This window comes from Archocentrus centrarchus, chromosome 7 (assembly GCF_007364275.1).
Source record: "Archocentrus centrarchus isolate MPI-CPG fArcCen1 chromosome 7, fArcCen1, whole genome shotgun sequence".
In the NCBI taxonomy this organism is placed as follows: domain Eukaryota; kingdom Metazoa; phylum Chordata; class Actinopteri; order Cichliformes; family Cichlidae; genus Archocentrus; species Archocentrus centrarchus.
The window spans coordinates 14280014-14295078 of record NC_044352.1 but is presented as its reverse complement, the minus strand read 5'-3'; the positions used below and the strand labels follow the sequence as shown (position 1 = coordinate 14295078).

At 39.8% G+C, this 15065-nt stretch overlaps 1 protein-coding gene across 1 annotated transcript; it reads right to left on the bottom strand.

The window, feature by feature from the left end:
• Nucleotides 1-3510: 3510 nt before the first annotated feature.
• wu:fl23c11 (uncharacterized) lies at nucleotides 3511-14697 on the bottom strand. The gene is made up of 16 exons (XM_030732764.1): nucleotides 14384-14697; nucleotides 13414-13441; nucleotides 13185-13319; nucleotides 12920-12979; nucleotides 12684-12775; nucleotides 9763-9874; nucleotides 9638-9676; nucleotides 9377-9513; nucleotides 9209-9271; nucleotides 9067-9121; nucleotides 8764-8984; nucleotides 6941-6988; nucleotides 6795-6846; nucleotides 6535-6630; nucleotides 6414-6452; nucleotides 3511-6212 (listed from the first exon to the last, which is right to left on the bottom strand). The coding sequence occupies exons 1-16, from the start codon at nucleotides 14510-14512 to the stop codon at nucleotides 5479-5481; spliced, it is 2040 nt and encodes a 679-aa protein (XP_030588624.1). The 5' UTR covers nucleotides 14513-14697; the 3' UTR covers nucleotides 3511-5478.
• Between the last annotated feature and the right edge of the window lie 368 nt (nucleotides 14698-15065).

Below are 15065 nucleotides of genomic sequence, written 5' to 3'. Positions count from 1 at the left end.
TTAACTAATTGATGTGTGTCATCTGGCTTCATTGATAGGTAAAGCTGAGTATCATCTGCATAACATGAAATTGATGCAGTGCTTTCTAATGTAAAGTTAGAGGTAAACTTTACTTAGTTAGTTTATAGAGATGCGGTTACAGAAGCTAAGCATATACATATTTGCATTTATATTTAGTGTTTACATGTTTTGGTAAGTACGTTAGGATGTTTAAACCCTTTAACATTCCGGGGGTTTTGTGTCAAAAACGCCTAAGAATTTACTCAAATTTTTAAGTTAAAGCTGTTCCTAAACCCTTGGGACTATGTGAAAAAGCTTGGGGCATTTTGGAAAGGTAACATTCTATATTTTTTAATACAAAGTAAGATTTCCTCTACGTGTAACTATCAGAAAGTTATTCTCTTTTGAACAGACAAATTTGAAGATTTTTTTCTCGCCTAGATTAAAAAACAAAAAAAACAAGAGATTAGACAGTTGAATTTGGTACTTATGGGACTAAAACACATCATGATTGCAAAGAATAAGGTCTTGGCTATTCCCATTTCAAATTTGCAAAGCAATAGCTGTAAAATTGAGCATTTTACAGCATATTCCATAAGGTATGGGTTGTGCGTTTTTCAGAGTGACATTTTTGGAGACACTTGGACAACCATGAAATATGCAATACTTCTGAATGCTTCTCCTACAGACATCAATGAGGGCTCTAATGAAAGCTTACACTTAGAGGAATTAGAATATAGAGCCAAAGCCACTCTCCCTGTTTTAGAAATTCATATTTTATCATAAAAAGCAATAAAGAGTACACTAAACGTGTGCATTATAAACAGTAGTCCAAACCAGTGCTATAGTCAACAAACATTTTAATAAACACACAAATATTACTATATATACTATATACATACTATATTTAAAATAAAAATATTAAATAAAACTATTTACATACTCATGGCACATTATTATTTTACATGTTCTTTTCTCTGTGTCAGTCATCACGGTTTACAAAGGCATGGTACACACTTGACTGAGTTTTTCATGGCACTATAGCCTTTTATAATCTTTTCTTTGTGTTTTGGCAATGTTTTGAACAAAAAAACCCCATCAAAACAGCAAGAGCACACATAAAACATCTTTTATACATGAGCGCACAGAAATCCTGAAACCACAAATCTGTCATTCGAAGGATGCTCTGTTTTACAGAAAGAACATAGACCCCTCAAACTATACATCCACGTGTTCAGAATTTCATTGGCTAAGCGTCTGTAGCGTTATTTTTATTCTGTGAGCTGATAGGTTGGATCTGTTGTCATCAGAATGTGGGCAGGAGCTTGTGCTAGTCTGTGACACTCATTGGCTATTCCTTGCTACAGACAGCCGTCACAGTGTCCCAGTTGGTCAAGTTAGGTGTCAATCAAAGCCTAAGACCCGGAACTTCCGATTTGGAGGCAAAATGGAGGCTCTATCGCAGTTACACAGCTAACAGGAGGCAACAAACAGTGTTTACGTTTTTCAAGAAAAGTTTAGGCTCTGTTTTTGGTGCCCTTGTGGATACGACTCGTGTTTTTGACCTCATGGATGTATTGGATTATATTCACTGGACTGTTACGGACAGAATGATGCCAAATTTGTGGAGATTATGAAGATTTGGAGTCCAGACGAGCTGGTCGAAGGTAGGAAAGTCAAATTACTAGTTTCGGCTATCAGCTTACAATACCCTGCGCTGTATATGCTGTGATTTTTGTACATGGCAATGGCATACATGGTTAGAAAGAGGAGAACCGTGGCTTTCTTTTAATGTTTCGTATGTGTGTTTGACAACATAGGGACGGAGAAATTTGACTGTATATTGTAAGAATTCTGCGCGACGGCCCTTGATCGGGCCGCGGAACGTTAAAGGGTTAATGATGCACATTTCAGTGAAGTTTAATGCGGTGTTGAATGTACCTTGTGGTTTTCCCACATTTACTTAAGGCTAGGAGTTCCTGGCTTCTGATTGGTTGTGTGAGTCTCACGGGAAGTGGGACAAGGAAGTTGTGGTGTGCACAAAATGTGTGGTGGAGTAAACAAAGCGGCAGCTGAGAAAATTATCCGTCTCCATTGTGCTGTTTCCTTTTAGCTAAGAGAGAATCAGTGGCATATCCCGAACCCTCACGTTACACTAATAATACTGCCTAAGGGAAGCATGTATAATGTAAATAAAATTGGTCCTAGCACAGAACCCTGTGGAACTCCATAATTAACCTTAGTGTGTGAAGAAGACTCCCCATTTACATGAACGAATTGGAGTCTATGAGATAAATATGATTCAAACCACTGCACTGCAGTACCTTTAATACCTATAGTATGCTCTGATCTCTGTAATAAAATGTTATGGTCAACAGTATCAAAAGCTGCACTGAGGTCCAACAGGACAAGTACAGAGATGAGTCCACTGTCAGAGGCTCTAAGAAGATCATTTGTAACCTTCACTAATGCTGTTTCTGTACTGTGATGAATTCTGAAACCTGACTGAAACTCTTCAAATAAACCGTTCCTCTGCAGATGATCAGTTAGCTGTTTTACAACTACTCTTCAAGAATCTTTGAGAGAAAAGGAAGGTTGGAGATTGGCCTATAATTAGCTAAGGCAGCTGGGTCAAGTGATGGCTTTTTAAGTAGAGGTTTAATTACAGCCACCTTGAAGGTCTGTGGTACATAGCCAACTAATAAAGACTGATTGATCATTTTTAAGATTGAAGCATCAATAATTGGAAAGACTTCTTTGAACATAATAAACATGTTGCTGGTTTGGAGGAAGTAACTATTGAAGTTAACTCTGAAAGATCAACTGGAGCAAAAGAGTCTAAACAAATACCAGCAGTGCTGAAAGCAGCCGGACATGAAGAATAATCTTTGAGATGGTTATGAATAATTTTTTCTCTAATGTCTAAAATTTTATTTGTAAAGAAATCCATGAAGTCACTACTAGTTAAAGTGAAAGGAATACTCGGCTCTACAGAGCTCTGACTCTTTGTCAGCCTGGCTACAGTGCTGAAAAGAAACCTGGGGTTGTTCTTATTTTCTTCAATTAATGATGAGTAGTAAGATGTCCTAGCTTTACGGAGGGCTTAGTGACATCAATAAATAGATGATTAATCCTTAATTAATATTTCATCCCAATAGATATGGGTCAATATTACCAGAACAGCCTCAGTATGCAAAAATTTGTAACACCTGTACAAGAGTAAAAGATTTTTTTGAAAAAATATTTTCAGTTTGTGTATTTTTGGTCACTTTAGGAAATGTTCTCAGTATTCAGGCTAAAATGATTAAATGTAGGTATTTTTTACCGCTGTCAAATGGCAACATGGGTCAAATTTGACCCAACGGTATGTGAGGGTTAAATAATGTTGCAGTTCTTGATTCCAGAATTAAAGCTTAGATGCATTTATGATCCATTTTATTGAGCTAGAAGTAAACATGCAGGCAATTCAAGATGCCTAACTAATTATAATAACTTTAAAAACAATCCTCACTTCACAACAACTGGCAAACAGATGTTATAATGTATTTTTTATTTTATTCTTAAAGATTCCAGAGATATGCATGTTAAACAAATGTAAAAGAGCTTATTCTGCAAATGCCAACATTAACTCATTAACTACTTAATCAAACAAGAAAAAAAGAAAAGAATATAAAACAAATTGAACATGTCAGGACAAACTGGTTACATATATTTACATATATAAAGTTAGAAACACAACATTATGGTTTATTTTTTCTTCATCACTTTCATGGCTTTGATATGCAGTTATGCGGAACTAGTCTTGCTGCACTGATTACTCATAAAATAAGCCCAAGTTAAAATTATAGATTAGCTGAAGCAATAAGACAAATAAGTCAACAATATGATTGTTGAAAAAAAGAAGAAAATTAATGTTTTGAAATGCCAAGATCCTGAGCTAAACCCATTTGCATTCAAGTCATTCCAGAAATACTAATGAAATGAAAAAAAATTTAAAGGGGAGGAATTATTTAAAATAAATCCGCCTTATCAATGTGCAAGTCTCATTAGCAGCTACAGGAAATGTCTAAAGGAAGGTATGAGTTCGCTTTCTTCTGCCTTCTCTGCCAGTTATTACTGACTGTGCTCAATAGAGATAAAGAAAGCACAACTGTGCCTTAGATAAAGAACACATTTTATGAGTAATCAGTGCAGAAATTCTAGTAATTCTAAAGAGGTTGCAGAATACACGTTCATCCATGTCCAAAAGAATGGGGCAAGTGCTTGGCCAACGAGTAAACACATAAAATTCCTCACAAAAAGTTTACAAACTTTGTGCTTGCAGTTGTACAGTCATGTCCAAATGTTTTGAGAATGACAAGTACTGGTTTTCACAAAGCTTGCTGCTTGCATATACTGCAATTTGCCATGAAAACAAACTAATCCTCCCCCCAAAAAACATTTCCACTTCATTTCAGCCCTGCCACACAAGTACAGGTTGATATGATGTCAGTTATGCTCTCTGTAACACAGGTGAAAATGTTGACTGGGACAAGGGTAGAGATCACTCTGTCATCCTGAGACCATTCATGTGTGTAGTTCCATCTCATCCAAGGGAGTGGGTTTTCTCACAATTTTGACTAAGAACATAGCCACGAATAAAGAATGGTACCAAAACATCCTCCGAGAGCAACTTCTCCCAACCATCCAAGGGAAGTTGGGTGAAGAACAATACCTTTTCCAGTGTCATGGAGCATTGTGCCATAAGGCAAAAGTGATAACTAAGTAAACTCCAAGCAATGTTTATGCAAGAATGGGTTGCCATCAGTCAGAATTTAGCCTAGAATTTGATTGACAGTGCACCACGGCGAATTGCAGAGGTCTTGAAAAGGAATGGCAAATATTGACTCTTTGCATAAATTTTATATAACTGGCAATAAAAGCTTTTGAAACCTATGAAATACTTGTCATTATACTTCAGTATACCGTAAAAATGTAAAAATACATTTCACTGTGCGAAATACATTTCACTGTGCATTGTACTGTGTATAATTGCGCATGTGACAAATAAACACTATCGTATCTAAATGTTTGACAAAAAGATCTAAAAACACTGAAGCAGCAAACTTTGTGAAAACCAATCCTTGTGTCATTCTCAAAACTTTTGGCCACTACTGTTGTAAAGGTGTTAAATGCACCTGGTTAGATTCTCTCCACATTTTTGTCTCTTTTTGTAGCAATGCTACTTTTGAAATATTGTCACCACAGACCTTCGTGCCTGCTGTCACCTTTTCTTTCGGAGGTGGTGATATTTTAATGTTTATCTAGAGCAGCACCAGGTCAAGCAATAATCTAACAGTTTTTTTTTTAATGCCTCTTTTTCAACAGGCCAGGAGTCCATCTTTTTAGACAAGCAAAAGTCACCATCGGCATCAGTTCAGGTTGTGTCATTACTTGTTGCTCATCCCAAAACTGAACCATGGCTGTGCTGTACTGCTGTCAGGCCCAGTCCATTTCCGTGACCTGGGGATCTGTGTCAGGGCTGGATGGGGGTGTGATAAGACTGGGCTGCAAAGGCACAGTTTCCTCCAAGTCATCCGTCCCTATAGCAACACCATTCTGAGGCACCCCTGCAAGGCGTAATACATTCGCCCCTGCTGTGAATGCTGACAACCTTTGGGCTAGAGTGCGAGATGCCATCCTGATTCCCCCTGCTCGTTTCCGTCTAGCTGATGCAGTAGCCATTTGATGACCTCCAGCCAGTTCAGTCAGGAAACCCAGGCTCTGGGATGGAAGGCTATAGACATGAAGACCGCTGAAAAGTTCTGGCAATGGCCGGAGACTACCTGGAGGCTCAGGTGGGAAGGATTCAAACTGCACTAGCATAAATCGCTCACCTGCACGGCCCTGTAAGTAGTCTGCTAGAATACAGCTCAGCGAAGCACTAAAAGCATCCACACAGCGAGAAGATGCTCTCCATGCTTCAGCCCTTGTCCAGGAGGCCTGGGTTAGAACTAGCACCACTTTGCCCCCTTGCCTTTGCAGTTGGTCCAGTCGTGAGTGGAGCCACGGCACGGGGCCCAATATACTGAGCTCAGTCTGGCTCCACAGGTCTAGAGACACACTGAAGCCCAGGGCCTGGAGAGATGAGCCCAGATGACATAGAATTTCTGGCAGGTGGGGGTTATCATTAGGTGGATACAGCAACACCACATGACCACCACTCACAGCACCTGAAACAGAGGATTTCAATGGCTACAATGAACATTTGATCAAAAAAAAAAAACTATGGAGAACTATCACTCAAATCAAGCTCATTGCATAAATGCCCAACCTATCTTTAGTAGAAGTAAGCTTAGAAACAAAATCATACAAATGAGGAATATGGAAATACTGGTGGCCCAGTGTGAAATAAATGTCAGGCTCTCTCATACCTTTGACATCCTCGTCTTTCAACCATCTCCAAACATAGCCTGGATGGAAAACAGTGTTCCTCTTAAGATAATTTTCCTAATGTGCTAATATTATTCAGTGACACACAAGCTGAAAACTGACCTTGCAGGACCCCTTGTATCAAATAGGCTCCCAGTATTGCCAAACACATGAGTAGTAATCCCATGATGAGTGCCAGGCTCCATCTCAGTCGAGATGCTGGGGGGGGGGAAATCAAACCTTAATAAAGACAATCTGAATGTTGTAAAAATAAATAAATAAAGAATACTCACTACACATAAAGAAAAATGTAGGTTGTTTTTAAATGCTGAGTGAAAAAATAAATCATGTATCTAATACAAGGTAATAATTAATAGTCTTACTGGCAAATGGACACTGGGGCTCTAAACGTGACTTTGTCCCATTAATATGTATCTAAAAAATAAGAATACAAGTTTAAGTTAGGGCAATGTGTATAGTGATGAAAGCATTCACAGTTGGATGCATAATTTCATGTTTGAAGTATCACCTGAACACAAAGCAGAGGATGAGGTGACAAATTGAATTCTCCTGTTTGCTGAAAGGACAAAGAAGAGTTACAGTTAACAGTCAAAGAAGAATGAGCAAGAGCAAAGAGAAGAGATCACTGATCCTTATAAGTTCACTGAACCATCAAAACAGGTACTATGCTGCGTGTCATTTAAATCAAATGCGACAGACAGGTGTTCTTCACAGATCACTGAGTCTGCATTTCACTTCACTGTTTCACTTGCATAAAAAGCCTGTGGGAAACCTGTTTTTAAAAGCTGTTTTTTTTGTTTGGTTTTTGTTCAAACATCAAATATTCCAAGGATTAAAAAAAACACAAAAAAGCTGAATGTTTACATTTTCACAATATTTGTAACACCTCTGTTTACTGGGTATTTGTCTGTAGTTTTGAAATTCTGAGACCATAGCTCAAGAATCAAACACTACTCCTAAATATTCATGTGCCCGTGAGATAACGTTAAATCCGAAACAAAGTTTCATGTTCCCTATGGTTCCACTTCTTCAGCACGTCTAAAATTCCAATGTACTTAAATTGGCCTTTTAGGTAATTTATTGGCTGATGCAGTCATTATAAACACTCTTAATTTTAGAGTTGAATTAAAATACAAATACGGGTCTTATATTTTTTTAACCCTCAGAACTGAATGAAGCTTTGAAACTGTCAAAGCAGGCAGTGTGACAGGCAGAGATGGACCCAAATGCAGGTCTCCATAGACAGACCAGAACATACAAAAATCCTCTTGGGAGCCAGGCAAAGAGCATAAACCAAAAACAAGCCAAAGCAAGACAGGACCACGCACGCACGCACGCACGCACGCACGCACGCACGCACGCACTCCACCATGACAACACCAATAACGCAACAACAAGCAGAGAAAACACAGGACTTAAATACACCAGGGGATAACGAGGGAAAGTGGAAACAGCAGGTAACACAGCTGAACACAGTGACACTGACGAGACAAGGGGAAGCAAAACTAAACACACTGCACAAGAAACAAGACACTACCAAAATAAAACAGTAAGTGGGACAAGGGGACAGAGACAGAGACTTGACACAGAACTAGAAATAAACTAAAAATAAACTCAGGATCAAGAACAAAAAACACTGGGCCACTGGCCCAGGACCATGACAAGAACTGTTTAGTTTACAACTTCATAATGGACATCCAATTTTATATAATATAACTGAACTTTGAATGTTGATTTTTATTCTCTTGTTTTTTTGTTTTTTGTAGTGGTGAATCAGCCTTGGAACTGTTCCACTATTCTTCTGTAGATGTAGAGATCTAGATGTAGATACACGTTTGCACAGACTAGTTGTGTGAGTTACATAAAAGGGGGGGAGGATGGTTTGATGGAATGACTCATGACAAAGTTATTTCCAACGTCACAACAACCCTCTTGACAAACACGGCAGCTGTGTGGGAAGTCAAACCTGAGAGTTAGAAGAGCTCATGAAATAAATGAATTTAGAAATAATTTTAACTTCCTGTCCGCTGGGTGCTGGAATTACAAAAAAAAAAAGAATAAAAATGACCATTTAAGATGTTGCATCTGATTTGTTACAATTTCGCTGGTTGAAAGTTTTTCCTGTGCTATTCCCCCAAAGGTTGCACTATTCTTTTGTTAATCAGTCTCACAATTTTGCAATCTGGATGTCAAGATTGACTGTTTAAGAGGGGAGGAGATGTGGCGATATATTCTCATGACAAAGTTATTTCTAAAATTCTGGCTCAGTGGCTCATGACAATAAAATACACTTTGCTCTTTGTTTTTCCCTTTTTTTTTCTTTTTTTTTACCCAGTATAAATTGCGTCCTGCAGTCCAGCTCTCTTGTAGCCTCTGTCTGGAGCCCGTCACCTCTTCACATTGGCCTCCCATCAGGTCTTTCTTGCACAGCCACACCTCGGCCTCCAGTGTGCATGGGGTACTTACATTCCAGCTCAGCCCTGTGCCACCATCTCTCATCTGAGACTCCACCACAATCACAGACACATTGTGCTGCATTCTTTCAAGTGCATCTGGAAAAAAACAAAAAAGTGCTATACTGCATGTCTGCAAATTAATTTACTATCCAAATTGGCCTCAGACAACACTATTTACCTTGCTGGGTTTGGAAGGGGCAGAATTTTCCTTGTGTTTTTCCAATCTGCCCGGCCTGTAAATAGTTTGGATTTTTTACATTATTTGTATTTGAAAATAGTTTTTAGCCATCTGTTTCTTATGACTTGACATTTTAGCCTACCTGGAAGCATAGGCATGGTGCAACATAGTCCAATGAAATGACCACCTCGTTCTTGTCTTTTGGCTGCACAGATTAACATGAAGTTACACAGATAAACAGGCATAATGCTGATTTTATACTGCCAGAGTGAAATACAAATGTTGTCTGGATTGTTTAGCATTGACTAACCCATGCATGAACTTCTCCAGGGATTTCTTCCCAAACCATCTTCCAAAAGATTTCATCTCTTTGTCCGCCATCAGTAATTTCCAGTTTCAGAAGGATGACATTCCTCTCGTGATCCATCACTGCTTGGAGTCTGGGAACTTAGTGTCAATAGTCATAAATTATAGTTTGGCTGGATCACTCACTCAGGAGTGTAAAATTGTTTTTGTCAGCACTGAATTGTACTTTTGGTTTGTAAAAATGTAATGTTAGAAGACTTCTTACCTTGGAATTCCTTTATAGTTGCCCCGAGATCCGAGCAAACTGAAAGACACAGGGAGTAACTGATATTAGTAACACAGCTCTACCATTCAGCATTGTTTTGCTCACATTAAATCCCTTAAACTCACCTTTGTCTTCAGAGGGAGTTGTCGTGTTTTGCTGCATGTATTTTCCATTTGAGTCTACACTGACAATAACAGGAATGTCAAAGTCCACTTTTTCTCTCAACAGCAAGTGCAGCTGCAGGAAATATAAACGTATTGTAAACTTTAAAGCACTTCACATTATTTATTAAAGAAGTTAGGTTTATTTAATGGGAATGCAAGAAAGTCTAGCAGTAAAGGAAGAAGTATTTATATCTGTTACTTAGAAAAATAACAATACCACAATTTAAAAAAGTAGTATGCTTTTTAAGCAATAAAATATCACAATTTAATGACTTAATATACATAAGACATTTTTAGCCTGGTAGCTGTTCCTGAGCTTATGGCGTCTGGCAATGCCCAGTCCAAAAGAGCAACATGGGCCTGCCGTCCTGTGAGTTGTAGGAGGGGTGGGGTTTGTGAATTGGGCAGTGTGTTGTGATCCTGGGGGCTTGTGCTTTTTAATGTGTAGTTGATTTCTGAGTTTGGGTTTCTGTATTTATTGAGCTCATTGTTCCCCTCAGTGCTTCACTCTGATTCATCCTCCTGTGTTTTCCTCTTTAAGTTCTCTCATGTTCAACGTTTGAGTTTTGAAGCTCCTATTTGAATTTTGGTAGCTATTTGGTAGCTTCCATTATTGATTTAATGTGCTGCTTCCTTATGGACTTTTGCAACAGCCTGAAATAAAAGGTCTATTCTCATTTACTTATTTCCTGTTTCTGGAGTCCTGCATTTGGGTCCTTTTTCCTCCACAGAGGCCCTGGCGGTTACCATAAATAGCAATTAGGATATGGAATTTTTTTTAGGGCCCCTAAAAATGTCCCAATGCAGATGATTAGGGATATCATTGCATAAGTAGTGTTTTATTTCTGTTGCTCGTTGAGGTGAATTCCAAACTATGCTTATTTGTGCAAAAATGTGGACTCAAATAGTGATTTAAATTAAATAACCAGAGAAGGAAAATCTCAACTCAGAAACATGAAAACAAACACTGTTTTCTTATGTCATCCATCCATCCATTCTCTTCCGCTTATCCTGTTCAGGGTCGCAGGGGGGCTGGACCCAGGGTATTCAGAGGAAACCCACGCAGACACAGGGAGAACATGCAAACTCCACACAGAAAGACCCGGGCCAAGATGGATTCAAACCCAGCTGTTCTTCTAGCTGTGAGGCAGCAGTGCTGTATTATACTTAAAGCTACCGGTTTAAGACATTATATCCCTTTCTTCATCACACCTTTCTGCAACTCTGATAGCTAGCTGACTTCCATCCATGCTGTCTTGATCTTAGCTTTTCCATGGAGGGTACTGCTCCTTGTGGCTGCTCATCTTATAGCCAAGCATCTCAAGGATCACTGTCGCTGTGGTATACATCAACTGATTGGTTCCAGAGATGGTCAAAGTAGGGATTGTCCATAGTGCTGCATTCACATCTTCTAGAAGACTTTCAGAGGGTACTTCACGTAGTCTTGGTAGTCAGCCTCAGGGGGTCTGGGTTTCCAACTTATCCATGATCTTATCTTTCATGTCAGCTAATCTGGCATTCAATGTACCAGTTGGGGCTTGGTACACAATCTCGAGTGCGGGAATGATATCTCCCCCCTGACCTGTTGTGCTGGCTCCCCCTTACCGTAGTATTTGTGTTTTACCTCCTCAGTCTCTAGTTGTGATAGCAGTTTCTTCTTGCGGATGTTGGAACACTGAGCTACAAGTTGTTTTGATGTCAGTCTGGATGTCGGGTGTCAAAGAATCCATAGGTCCCACATTATATTCATGTAACCCTTTTCACTGGGATTACATGTGTAGTAGCATTCCAACAGTTCCCGATTCTCATCTCATGACCATTTGGACCACCTCATGTACTGAGCCACGTGCCTGCTCATCTTAGCTGCTATAATACCTATCAGGAGTTTCCATGTTGCGCTGAGGCAGGTTATTGGCTGGTAGTTGGATGGGACCCGTCCCTTCTGGGGATCCTTGAGGATCAGGACCGTCTGGCTTTCAGTCAGCCATTCCAGGTGTGTCTTAGGCTCTAGCAGCTGGTTCATTTGTGCTGCCAGGCACTCATTCAGTGCAGTTAGCTTCTTTATCCAGTAGATGTAAATCATGTCAGGGCCTGCTGTTGTCCAATTGTGAGACTCTTTCCTAGATGTCTGCCACTGAGATGGTTACTGGATCCTGTTCAGGGAGGATGCTGTGGTCTCCTCTTAAATCCACTAGGCACTGGACATCGGTGTTGTGTGTTGCATCCCTCTCCCATATGGTCTTCCAGTATTGTTCCATATCCAGGCATGGTGGCGGTGTTGTTCTCAGATTGATCCCCTGCCTTTAAGAGTACACCTTGGATGGTTTAGTGGAGAACATCTGGTTTATTCTCCTGGCTTCTATGTCTCTAGTATACCTCTTCAAGTGGTTAGCCAAGGATGTGAGTCTTTGCTTGGCAGTCTCTAAGGCCTCAGGTATGGACAACTTATTGTACTTCTTAGGCACCCCTCTCTTCATCACACCTTTCTCCAGCTCTGATAGCTGGCTGACTTCCCTCCGTGTTGCCTTGATCTTAGCCTCTGGCCATCTTTTCCATGGAGGGTACAGTTCCTCATGGCTGTTCATCTTATAGCCAAGCATCTCAAAGATCACAGCTGCTGTGGTATACTGATTGGTTTCAATGATGGTCGAAGTAGGGATTGTCCATTGTGCTGCATTCGCATCTTCTAGTAGAATTTCAGAGGGCACTTCACATTGTTTTGGCAATCAGAGAGGGGTCCGGGTTTTATATATATATATATATATATACACACAGTACCAGTAAAAAGTTTTGACACACTCATCAGAATTTACTCTCCACCCCCCACAGATTAGGCTTAATTAATCCAGAATAGAAACAATTCTGATGTGAGATAATGTTACCTCATGTGTTGACTGTTCAGAAGACTGTTTAAAACGGAGTGCTATACATTTTTCAGTTGACGGCGGGGTGCTTAAATGCACTTTCACCAAGGCTGTAACACAAAGAATAAAGAAATGAGTAAACTGAGCAATCACCATAATAAAATATGAAAAAGCCATATTTTTATGATCTAAGCTGATTCTATAACTTTTAAGAACTTCAAACTAACCCCACTGTTCTGCTGTTTGATTCATACCTTCATCACTGTCATCACCCGACTCCTCAGAAACATCAATCTCATTATCCACTCCTTCAGCTTGGATAACATGTCAACAACATCAGACACAACATTGTGAGATCACAACATATGACAGTTTAATGATGTAAATAGCTATGATAAAAATGCAGGAAACATTTTGACAACAAGAGCATCACCAACAAATATGTTGACTACCACATGTCATGATCATTAGAAAAATGCACATCACCACAGTCTGTCAAAGTGATTATGGCAAAGCTACCTTGTAAACTGATGATGACCTGCAGGCAAAGACTGCAGTTTTGTCCGTCTGAACAGCACAGAACAACATTGAGCTGCACCTGTGTAACCGCCACAGTACCGTATGGCTCAGGCAGGCTAGGACAAAACTGAGCAACTGTGAAAAGAAGAGCATTTCTATTTAAGACAAACAGGTTTATTTTGATTTGAGATAATAACAGTGAGATTGGATGCAGAAGTATTGTTGCTACCTCCAGCCACACTGCAGTTAGTCAAACCCTGAAGAGAGAATGAAATGTGAATGAGAGGTGAATGAAACACACCATAAAACACCACAAGTGTCACAAGGCTATACTCATCCTATCATCACTCATCAATAACTTACAGTGTGTGCGCTTTTGAAATCCTTAAATTTGAGTTTGTGATCTCTTGGTGCTGCTACAGTGGCTTGTTTGCTTTCACTGCTGTGTGCACGTGTGTTTATTCAGCGTTGGATTTAAAGCTTGGTGTTTTTATTACAGCTGTATCCTCCTATATGTATTCTGTTTCTGCTTTGCCTACTTTTTATCTGTCTTCTTTGTTTTTGTTTTTTTAAACATCAACCGGGTCACGCAATGCAGATGAAAATGCGATAACCACGTCGATGAAAAGATGTTCTCTGTTCCTTAAATTAAAGGCATGAAGTGAGTTAAGATGCACTCAAGGCTGAGTGTTTCATACCGCATAATGTACACGGATAGTGACATTTCTGACATAATCCCAGGGAAGTCAAGTTACCTTTCTTGGAACTGGAGTCGCGGGGCAAGGTGCCATGCGTAGGTACAATAGTAAATAAGTAATGAACATTAAAGTCAGATCTTTCTCTGGGAGTATCATGTCTTAATTTACTCGGAAATAGAAGCTTGCATACTAAATGTTGTGGTTCCCTTTGTAACTAAATTATCTATGATTTTTTGAAATTATTATTTTTTTTTATTGGTTACAATAATGAAATTTGGCAGCACACACTTTTAGTATAGCTCGATCAATTAAATCACTAACCACGTATAACTGGATTTGTTTTACCTAGTGTCTGACCTAATAATGATAACACCACAGTCGACATAAAACAGGCATTATAAATTTAGGATTGCGCGTGCATAAATATTGTCGCCCTATAGTCACTCTAGAAGTTTTTGGTTCCAAAGAAATCTTAGGAAACATTGGGATTCTCTGTGTTACCTTGCTACAGGTGAGCTCAGGTGTGTCTTGGTCAAAACTCTTCAGCCCGCCTGCCGACACGAACAGCTCGAGACGCAGTGATAACAGTATGGAGACAACGCGTGGCATCCACTGGAGAGTACGAGCCATTGTTTGGAACGCGCCTTTGCGCCTGGCACTGGCCTTTTCTCTCCGGCTCACGTCTCCTGCTCCACGGCTACGCTCCCCTCATCAGACGCATAAAAAGTAGCGCTTATTATACTTACACAGCGAGCTCGGTAACACGAGGAAAACACCAGTGGCCCGACACCAGCGACGTGTTGTAACACTCCTGGGATTTCGTTTCACCGCCCTTCCTTATAACTGAAGAATCGGGAGTTGGGCGTGTAGCTGCACCACCTGCCCGGTTTGGATAAAGGGGGGGTGCCGGGGCGGGTGAATCTGTCAGCAGCACAGTACGTTTCTGGAAGGCTGTGCTGGTAGGTGTGTGTGTGTAGAAATACACACACACACCGACCGATGTTTCTGTGTGTGTTTTATGTGTAATATCTTTGCTTATACTGGTAAATAAACTCAACAGGCTTTAAGAACGCGTTATATATAAAATCTAGAAATTACTTGTTTTGCATTTATATTTATGACCCTGGGTATTGTCCCTACATTTTTTGGCCACTTAAAATATCTTTATAGAACTGTGATGTTA

Excerpts from the sequence above, each read along its gene's own strand:
- wu:fl23c11 (XM_030732764.1), bottom strand. The coding sequence starts at position 14,512 with ATGGCTCGTACTCTCCAGTGGATGCCACGCGTTGTCTCCATACTGTTA. Across the intron at positions 13,320-13,413 it reads TAACTGCAGTGTGGCTGGAG|TTGCTCAGTTTTGTCCTAGC; the intron begins GTAGCAACAATA and ends TTCTTTTCACAG. Across the intron at positions 9,514-9,637 it reads AACTATAAAGGAATTCCAAG|TTCCCAGACTCCAAGCAGTG; the intron begins GTAAGAAGTCTT and ends ATTGACACTAAG.